Genomic DNA, 10,637 nt, shown 5'->3' on the forward strand with positions numbered 1-10,637 from the left:
TGTGTGTGTGTGTGTGTGTGTGTGTGTGTGTGTGTGTGTGCGCGTGCACGCTTGTGTGTATGTGTGGAACTGCCAAATGACATCTTTATGCTAATTATGTTATTATTATACTGTAATAAGACTGACAAAAAGGTGTTACTGACAAATGCCTATTTGTTACGGAAAAATCCAATAATTATTACTGATGATCATCAGATGGGGTTGGCAGGCAGGTCTGCTTATTATTAAATTTAAATTTGTGAATGTAATTAGCCCGCATTATAACATGGTAAAGTTATAAATCCTGTGTTACCGTTTACACATTCCGCTGCCGAGTCCAATACTGTCATTCCTGCATCGTTGTGCTTCTATATTGGCGTCTGTTCCTTCGTTCGTTCGTAGGAAAATCAAAGTGTGGGATCTGCAGGCTGCACTTGATCCTCGGGCGCCTGCAGGAACATTGTGCTTGCGCACGCTAGTGGTAGGTACCTCTTAATGTGTGCCACGCGTCATTACGCATTACGATCGAGAATCTAACCGACAGCCTCCCTAACTACAGTAACGATCTCTCAGGGAACTACTGCCTCAAGGTGTAAGCAGTTACGATCGATCTGTGAAGATCAAGTTTTAATCTCAGAAACGCTTGCGTGAAAGTTCCCCGGCGATCGCGGGTTCTTACCGTTGTTCGCTGTCGTTCGTTCCAGGAACACACGGGCCGCGTGTTCCGGCTGCAGTTCGACGAGTTTCAGATCGTGTCGAGCTCGCACGACGACACGATTCTCATCTGGGACTTCCTGAACGTGTCGCAGAGCGACGGATCGCCGGGCTCCACCCGATCACCGGCGTCAACGCGGTCGCCGTCACGCTCCTACACGTACGTAACCCTGCATGGGGGGTGTGTACCCACCCCCACCGTGGGGGAGTCCACTTCTCGTTGTTGTGGGGTGGTGGGTGGGGTCGTTCGTTATTGTATGTATAACAGAAACAGGTAGTTGGCGGGTTTCTTGTTGTTCGTAGGGTAGCGGGTGGGTCGATCGTTTTTGTAGGGTAATAGCAAGCCTTCATTTATAATTTCCGTAATCGTGTATCTATGAATAACATCTATCTAATATATATTTGAGTTCGTATGTATCTATGTATGTATGTATGTATCTTCCCTATAGGCGGCCAAACCGCCCAAGCGATCTGGATGCAATTTCCACAGGGCCATCTCTTATACCCGGGGAGTGTTCCTAGCTGAAAAAAACCTGCCAAACTGTCAAACTCACCGAAAAATCCGTGAAAAACCCTTCAATTCGTGAATCTTCATACAATGTCAGCACTGACTGTACAGTGCTGCCACACACAGAAAAATCGATCACTCATTCCATCAGCTGCTGGTATTGTGAAACCGAAACCGATACTAAAACAGAGCACAACCAGGAACCTGTTCAGAGGTTACGACTGCATTGTTTATCAAGAGGCTTTGAAGTGCAACCCATTCGTACATGCTGTTAGAATAACTTTTTCTTATTTACACCATATTACTATTATGTTCCAGGGGTTCTACGTTGGGTTGTGCTGTCATATAAATGTCATACGTAACCGTTTTTTACCATGCTTATTATCTTATTAGACTGATTTGTAAATATTGATATTGTGTGCAATGTTATATTGTCGATTTTTACCCAATGTTCCTATTGTGTCCAATTATTAGTAGTATGAATTAGTAGCACGATTTTACCCAGCGCAGCGGGTACCCGCAGCTAGTCTATTAATAAACGAATCTATTTAATAATAACGTCTTCTTTGTTTCTATATTTACAGTTAGCTGCACCTGGATGTTGAGGATGACTGATGACGACTCGTTGATGGCAGGCAGGCGAGTGGTTGATGCCAAGCAGCAGCCATGTAGTTTCGTAAGAAGAAGCCCCACGTGAGAAGATGAGGAGGAAGAGGAGGAGGATGAGGAGGAGGGCGCCACGGAGCATGAGCAGCCGCCGTGCCGGTGCGGCGCTCCCGACGGTGCAGCGCCCCCTATTGTGCTTTCCTGGCCACATCGCTTGTGATATTTATAGTAATGTGAACTCCCGTTATATTGTTTAATCGTATCGACTGTGTGTGTGTGCATTTCAGGCGGTTCTCGCTGCTATCTAGCACCAGCCTCTTGTCCTCCGTAGGTGTTGTTATTGTTGTCGTCGTCATTGTTGTTGTTGTTTCTGCCGTTGCTGCTGTGACAACGTGCTGTTCGGACGAGCGAGAGAGAGAGAGAGAGAGAGAGAGAGAGCGCTGCACCCGCCCCCTGCTACGATAATTCCAGAGTAACGACTCCAGGTGCAGACGATCTGAGAATCGTACCTCGCCTCGTGCAGACGGCAGCATCGGTTCTTACCCCCGTGATCAACTGCATACTGGCACGCGAACTGGAAACGCAAATGTCCGCGCGTGCAGGATGGTGATTCTGTCGTCGTCGTCGTCGTCCGTCGTGCTGCGGCGACGTGGCGAGCGCGTGTAGTAGAATCGGCGGACGAACCCGCGGGAGCGCACGATGAATCGCAATGGCTGTCGGTTAATGCCGTGGTGTTTCCTGCATCGCCCGGCGATGGCGTCGGCGTTCTAAACAGCTCGCGTGTGTCGGTGACGCGGCAGGATGTGGCGATCGTCATCGGGTGCGTGTGAAATGCAGAGAAAAAAGCAGGCGTGCAGGAACTCGCACCTGACTGCTACTGAACGCGCTATGTGCTGATTACCGTGCAACGAGAAATATCGTGAGAAGAGAGATGTAGATTGTGATTCTGATGTGCAGGTTTCTGCGTGATCGTGTTAAAATAGGTGTGCTTGTTACGGCGAGAGTGGCATGCTTTCGTGCTTGGGTTATTATTATCTTGACTGGCTATTGCTGCTCCTTCCTCTTGCACAAACGTAAGAGACACGTGAATTGTTCGAACGGAAGGTTTTTGTGTTTGTTTCTACGCAGTTTGCAGTTTTAGCACTAGACTTAAGCATTTACAGGATTATGCCATAATGTAACTTTAACAGCAGGAACTTCTTGCAAGTCTTTTTTTTAGTGAATTGCAGATTGCAGAGGTGTAGAAAACGCTACAGCTGTTGCTTAGTGTCTTGCCCCTGATTGCAGTCATCGTAAGCGGATATTTTCTACGTGACGTCACCAGAATTCCTTATGTGAATTCTAAGTGAACACTATTTCTTTTTCTATTTCTTTTCTGCACATTTTTTTTCGTAGGCACTGCTGTTTTTTAGAATGTCAATCCGATTTAAAATACTCAAAATATTGCAGTTTCTTCATCTATTCCCAGCTCTTTTAAAGGTCATTGTTAGTTGCGTGACCTTTGACGTTGTCTGCACTGTCGTTATATAATGTGTAGAATCATTTTTCTTGCATTTTTAATAATTTCCCTTATTATTTCACGACTTATTAACTTTCAAGAATAACCACTTGGATCTTTTTTATGCTAATGAATAATATAGTAAAGGATAGATAGCTTTTCTCTCGGTCTAGGAGACCAAGGTTTGGTACCGGACCTGCAGCAGCCATCTATTCTCTGAAGAGGCACCTTTCGTGCACAACTTGCTTCCGGCTTTTCTTTGGTAGTGGTGGTATAGGGAAGAACTGGTTCCTAGGTATAGCATTGAGCGGTTGTTTGTCTTCAATTAACAGTCGGCATCATATCTTTAGTTAGCTGGGTGCGAGAGAGGGAGGGCTTCAGCTAGGCTGGGCAGAAACAAAATACCATTTTTGTGTGTGTATTTGTTTGTTTGTGTGTGTGTGTGTGTGTGTGTGTGTGTGTGTGTGTGTGTGTGTGTGTGTGTGTGTGTGTGTGTGTGTGCGTGCGTGCGTGTGTGCGTGTGTGCGTGTGTGTAAATAGCTTGAAAGAAATGATAAAAACAACGTATTGCATTTAGTGATGACACGGTTGGCTTGATTGCTTCCAGTTTACCAGATGAGTGAGTACTCTGACATTGGCAGTTCTTGTAATGTCCAGTCTGCATATAAGTCAGAAACGTATAGAGTTCTGTTGATATTATATCTTGGTGGATGGTGGTGACATGGAGTGGCATTGACTGCGCGCTAGTTATTGTAAATATGTGAATAGTAAAATGGATTTTGGATTCGCGTTCAGAATTGGAAAAAAAGAATTACACAATTAAGTGATTTGTTATTTACTACAGGGAGTTTGATGTCCACGTCGTTGGTACCAACGCTGTTTAACCCATCTTGTCTCCCCGGCACTCATGATCAAGGCATCTAACAATATTATTGTGTATTGCCTAATATAGGGCTCCTAGAACCTTATAGCAGGGTTCTCTACTGCATGAGACATTGCTTAGACCACTGTTATATTATTGTTCTGCTGCTGGCTAGGCGAGGAAGCTTGGGCGGAACAATGAACTAATCAACGCGTGAAATGCGAAATACCTGTTGTTTGTCACATCGTTGAAGTGTGCGTGCGTGTGTGCGTGCGTGCGTGCGTGCGTGCGTGCGTGCGTGTGACGAAATTGGTTCACGGCAAGTGAGGTAATGCCTCGAGGGATAGGCGATGATTTGTGTCCTCACGATTCCGCAGATGCTTGACGGGGAATCATTAGAGATGTCCCTCCCGCGGTAGGCATTTGCTTGAGTTCGTGTTGCTTGAACTGCCGGCATGCCGGGGAGGGGGAGGGATTCTACACGATAGCCTATTCCAGTTGGAGCTTTGTCAAGCTATTGCGGATCTTTGTCGAGTTGTCTCTGATAGGACGAGAGTGTGCCTACAAAATAATCTCATCGATTCTTTCTCGATCGGGTGGGTGCCCGTTCTCACCCACTCTAAACAGTGTACATTATATCAGGAGTTAATAAAGACAAACTCTTTGTTTAAACAGACTAATTTGTCTTTATAAACTCCCGATTATATGGAATTATAAGCACTATATGGAAATTACGGACGTTTGTTGATGAGCGTGGGGGGAGGGGGGGTTATTTAGTGATGAGCGTGGGTGGGGGGGCTATTTAGTTGGGTTTAGTTTCAGCGTAGCCTATTTCATGTTTGTCTTTCGAGATATCGACATGCAGAATTGTTTGTGTGCGTGACATTTTTATTCGCCTTTTCGCGTAGAATTGTTCCGTTTAGTCGAGACCCGAAAAAAATGATCCATCTTCCTCTTGCTTACCTATAAAAGCTTTCATATGTAGATTGACATAAGTAGAAGTGACGTGAGTGTCGGTGGGAGGGGAGGGTGGTCAAGGAGGGAGATCAGTGTTGACATGATGAAAGTTGTGGGGGGTGAATATTGTAGAAGGGACAGACACATTAGTAGCACTTATTTATTTCAACCACCTTCTCTTACTGTTTTTTAGCCCCATCACTGCATAGGTTTGCGATGAAGTGTCCATCCAGATTTCCCCCAAACGACAGTGTAATATTACGATTAAGGAGGTGGAGGGGGGTGGAGTCGCATGTGAGTTTCATCGCATAGCGTTACGAGTAGCAAGCAATGCGGGGGCGAGCGTAACGAGGTATTCCGTTGGTTTTCAGTGATTGCTGGTGTTCGGGTGATCATGAGTGCACGTTTCTCTTTGCACGTTCTCGTCGTCGTCATTTGCGGCGTGGTGGATGGTTGGTTTACGTGCACGGAGCGGACGATGGAGAGGTTGCAGCAACGGCAGCGTCGGTGCATTCGCGTACTATCACGTCTCGTTATTCTGGATGCCAGTCATCGACGCGTACATGTTACTACTTAACTACTAGCTTCTTTGTATCTTTCATTGTAAATCGCGGGTCTTTGTGGCGGACCTGTGTACGTTTGCAAAAAAAATGGTTTCCTGTTCTATACACGAGATACGCCATCAAAGAAGCCCGTTATGTTTGGGCGTTAGGTAATGGTGGTGGTGGTGGTGGTGGCACATGCGTGCAGTCGCCATACCACAGCAAGTAATAGACAAAAGCTGCTTCGGATGCTTAGAGTATAAGAGAGCTGCAACGGCAGAGCTACATCGAACGCAAGTGCAGTCGTATTGTGATGCAATGCAATGCAATGCAATGCAATGCAATTTGTGCATCTCGTAAATCTTTTGAGCGAGTCGCAACTGCAAGGCATTTGCGGTGTAAAATGCCAACCCCATGAAATATGGAGTCACGATGTTTGTAGTGGGTTTCGTTGTGAGGAACCATACAGACATTGTGATTCTCGCTTGCCACCCACATTATAGTGTTAATATTTATGTTGCCTTCTTTATTTCGGTTTTGCTGTATCTAATCCTTGAATTTCATAAAGAGCAACAATTGTCTTGTGTAAAATAATTTCAGCGTTTGGTATTTTGTGTTAGCGTCTCGGCAGTGTGTGCGGAAGTATTTGTAAACAGCTAGAGTAGTAGGATGTTGTTTCTCCTATTTCCTACTCTTCCTGTTAGATAAACCTTAATAGTAGAGGTTTAATTAGATCATTAAACAAAGTACACGATCAAAAGTTTTATCGTATCACACAGGTTTTACTTACATAAGCTTATAAAAAAAATTCACGAATGTCTCACCGGTGCCGCAACCGTCGGGTCAGCTGCTGGTTTACTTTGCAGGTCTAGAAAAACCACTTTATAGTGTCAACAAAGCCTTAATTACATGCTTCTCCTTCTCTTTGTCGAATACGGTATCAACACTGGTTATTAAACATCGAACAAATACGTCTCATAATACACGTGTACAACGGATACCTCTTTCATGCATGATTCCGTTAGCGCGCTATTTTGCATCCATGGAACACTCGCTATTCGTGACCGTTCTCTTACTTTTCTGGCGGAGACGAAATCGTGTACATAATCTCATAACTAGTTGCTGGTAACCATCTGTAACATTGGTAGGCTGGCCAAAGTTGCAACATGATCCCATTGCCATAACAATTACTCAGGAAAGACACAAAGAAAAGCAAGTACCCTCTCAGCCAATCCTCGAAATTCCAGACTCCTCGATCAATGTTCCAGTGTAACTTTATACTAGTGTCAGTACTAGTGTTTAGGTGCTTAGCAGCCAGTGTTTTCTCACACCTCGACCTGACACAGCAGAGAGTATAATGCCATCTTCACGCGAGAGTAGCAACAGAACGGACTCTGTAACACATGACAGTCTGTAATACCGCGTCAACATGACATCAATGATTCTCGGTCATAACAAAACGGCCATCGAACGGTTTATTCAGTAGCAAGATATGCAATACTTACACTTGTATCCCGGCCTCTAATAAACCATCAAAACTCCAACATGTGGAATAGCTGGACGTTATTTTAACGTTTTACCAAGACTTCCTGAACTCTAAAATGGGAATATCCACATATATATATATATAGGGATATTCCTGTAATGGGAATCATGATTCTCAATGAAATATTACTTTTTGACATGGCAAGGATGCAAAATATTGTTCCTATTGATAATAAACTTGGGTTCAACAAGGCTCGTATGAAAAGCAATACTGATATCTACAATAACAAGGATGTCTTCGTTATAGCAGACAAATACAATAACTGCTATTCCACAAAATTTGATGATTAATTATTTATTAATAGTACTTCAGTAAACAAAAACAAAACTAGCATACCAATGAATGCACGTACTATGAAACTAATATAATCAATGCCTCTATAGAGTAACTAATCTGTTTTAAGAAGTCAGTTACTTTGTTGATATTAGTTACTTTATGATGAAATGATGCTTGTACAAAGATCGTTACAATCGAACAAGTGAAATCACCAATAAATATGAGACTGATTTTACGTTCCATCGCAACAGCAACCAAAGTCTAAGAAACAAAAAGCACAACTCTCTACAACATTGGCCCAACATTCTTATAAAACACTACCACAGGTCCAAAGGTCACTTCATAGCGGATATTCACACATGCTTCGTATGATTATAACAATTTGTGAACGATAAATTTTTTTACTGCGAAAAAAACCTACAGTCATTCACTCGTGACATAATTTAAACTAGCACTGGTAAAAAAAGCAGAGATACATGCGTATTACACACACGATGAGGTTCACGCTGCAATGCGCCCCCGGTAGATGGCGCTAGCAGCAGATGCTATGAGTATCCAAGAAGTTTGGCAAGCTCGTTTGTTGAGTGCCTCTGGAGCCTGTGGTTGCTCGTTGATTGTCAACTCATCATGTCCGTACTGGACACGACCCCCGTCGGACCTTTCAACGAGTCGTTCACGTCACGTCGAAACGTCGAGAGATTTTGCGTGAACCTGCAACAGGATAAACAGATGTTTTACAGAATGCTGTGGTTTTTCACAGATTATCTTCGATAACAACAACAAATACAAATCAACGACAAAATAAACGAGGAGAAAACGAATGAGAGTATATTAATTTTTCTGAGGAATTAATTATGTTAAATACGTGTTAATTATAGTGGCTAATGGATGCACCAATAACAATAACATCACTTAATCCTATGCGAACACGTAATAAAAGATATACGTCATGCTTTTAGCTCGTCACATATTTTTATCGTGAAAACCTCGTCACTAGTAATACTTTAATCACAGTGAGCTATGTGCGATAACGCTTGCCTGTCTCTATTCTTCGTTAACAGGGATCTCTCGATGCCTTCCATCAGATTATCGAAGCACTGCACCATTGCTGCTTGTTTGTCTGAGGGCTGACCACTTATCACATTTTGCCGTAACTGGCTGAAATACTGCAGAAAGACAACAAACAGGATAAGAATCACAGACTGCATCAGTTGGATGCAACAAGTCTTAGTCGTGATAGAATTAGGCAGACAGGATTTCACTACAGACAGTAGAAACATTTGCAGATGTCAACCGTAGAGTTTGTGGCACAATTCAGATGCTGTTAGTCGAAGGTCGTTGACGTTGCAGTTAACTAATCAAACCAATTTTAAAACGGCCTCAAACATCACCTGTTCCTAACTATTGACATCATTTTACATCTGCCTTCTTCCTACGACACGTGTTTACCAAACAACACAAGCACATCACATGGAGTCGAGAAATATTTGAAGCTAAATTAATGAAAGATACACACGTAAATGTCGCATGCCAACCTCCAACTTACCTCCTCATTTAAGAGGATGAGGCCGAGTAGTGGTCGCGACATGGACCACTGATTTCTACAGTCCTCGAACATGATGATATTTAATACTGTCGACAGCATCTGAAATAAACAAATCATCGTTAGGTAATTAATTATTCTACGAAACGGCGATTTAATCACAACAATAGTTTCAAAAATCATAGCCTAATTATAAAAGTAAATGCGGTGAGCATTTGTGAGATGAGAAAACACAGAAAACAGCAACGGTTGCAATGAAAGCCGTACAGACGAAACGGAGCAGCCGAAAAAACACGAACAGATGTAGAATTTCGCAAACAAAAGTGCGTGCCTGTCGGAAGATGTCTGGCTGTACTTCGAGTATCCTGAGAAAGGTTTCACTCTCCTGTTGTTGGTTCGTCCTCTTCTTAGATCCCTTTGACAGCCGTCGGAATAGGTATGTCACTATGTGGTCCAGTGTCGCACAGCAGCCAGTGCAAACCATCGTGTCTACACAAGATCGACAACACGGTGTGATGAATGAAATAAGTTCATTGGATTTCGTTGAGAACTATGAATTCATATATATCTTGTGTTAAATCTAAGAAATTAACTTACTATCACCTGCTGCCACCTATCGTAACGTCACATCCTGATGAATATTTCCCAAAGGGAGATCAAAAATTTTGATAGTAAGTTAATTTCTTGGATTTAACAAAAGATAAATATGAATTCATAATATGGTGTGACACTGGTAATCATGACCAGTACAGTAACGAATACTTATAAGATAATAATATGTATATTATGCGTAACCACCTGTAACTGATTACGTCTGATTAATCTGTCAATCACAAACCTTTCACACAGGTGATGCTGCAACCAATATCCGGCACGATCGAAAATAATTATATTAATACCTGCAACTGACCATACGTGATAAATCCTCTCAAAGAAACCTTTCGAACTCGTGATACTATATCATCCACAGCTGATTACATATGCTAAATATTTCTGCTGCAACCCTTAAAACTATCAACCAGTTCTTAGCAACTAGCGATCCACTCTGCAATTATCCGGATACTATTTCGCAAACAGATTGCGGGGAACATTCCCGACAGCAGCTGACGACCTGCTCCAACCAACGAGCTAAATATAACAAGGAGAGGAAGCGCCGCCATATCTGGCCCAAATTTGGTTCGGCAGAGACCCTAGAACAGATTAGTGTTCTATTGTCTGCTGGTTCGGGTCTGCACAGCCGTTTCAGCGTCATTATGGTGCCATAGATGGCGCGCCTTGAGGCGAAAAGCACACAACATTCCGCTCCTCTCCTCGTTACATTTAGCTCCTTGGCTCCAACGACTCTTGCTGTACGTGCTACAACATATACAACTACTCTGCGTACATACAGAATAGTGAAGTCAATCTTGGCGACTCACCGAGGGCTGTGAGTCCCTCTGATATTGAGGAAAGTATGTAGAGGAAGACTTGAGGTTCGAGGTTTGCTAAATGAAAGTTCATGTGGTCCTGCGCTAGAGCTTCCAGAAGGGAAGTAATACGTCTGACTCAGCTTTGGATAATCCTGGAAATACACACGACATCGCCTGATCCACACCAGACTTCCTCA

At 43.3% G+C, this 10,637-nt stretch overlaps 2 protein-coding genes across 2 annotated transcripts in view; one reads left to right on the top strand and one right to left on the bottom strand.

The window, feature by feature from the left end:
- LOC106806394 (beta-TrCP-like) overlaps window positions 1-3,928 on the top strand; it is a 15,531-nt gene extending 11,603 nt beyond the window's left edge. Inside the window, exons 11-13 of the mRNA XM_014808319.1 lie at window positions 382-460; window positions 684-853; window positions 3,913-3,928. Of these exons, the coding sequence (XP_014663805.1) occupies window positions 382-460; window positions 684-853; window positions 3,913-3,928 (265 nt within the window). The remainder of the gene's footprint in view (window positions 1-381; window positions 461-683; window positions 854-3,912) is intronic.
- A 2,494-nt stretch (window positions 3,929-6,422) lies between these two features.
- Window positions 6,423-10,637, bottom strand: part of LOC106806396 (exportin-7-like) — a 31,834-nt gene continuing 27,619 nt past the window's right edge. The window contains 6 exon segments of the mRNA XM_014808320.1: window positions 6,423-8,199; window positions 8,527-8,654; window positions 9,035-9,133; window positions 9,363-9,520; window positions 10,450-10,561; window positions 10,563-10,592. Coding sequence (XP_014663806.1) covers window positions 8,106-8,199; window positions 8,527-8,654; window positions 9,035-9,133; window positions 9,363-9,520; window positions 10,450-10,561; window positions 10,563-10,592 — 621 coding nt within the window. The 3' untranslated portion in view covers window positions 6,423-8,105.

Source organism: Priapulus caudatus, unplaced genomic scaffold, assembly GCF_000485595.1.
Source record: "Priapulus caudatus unplaced genomic scaffold, Priapulus_caudatus-5.0.1 Scaffold158, whole genome shotgun sequence".
NCBI lineage: Eukaryota > Metazoa > Priapulida > Priapulimorpha > Priapulimorphida > Priapulidae > Priapulus > Priapulus caudatus.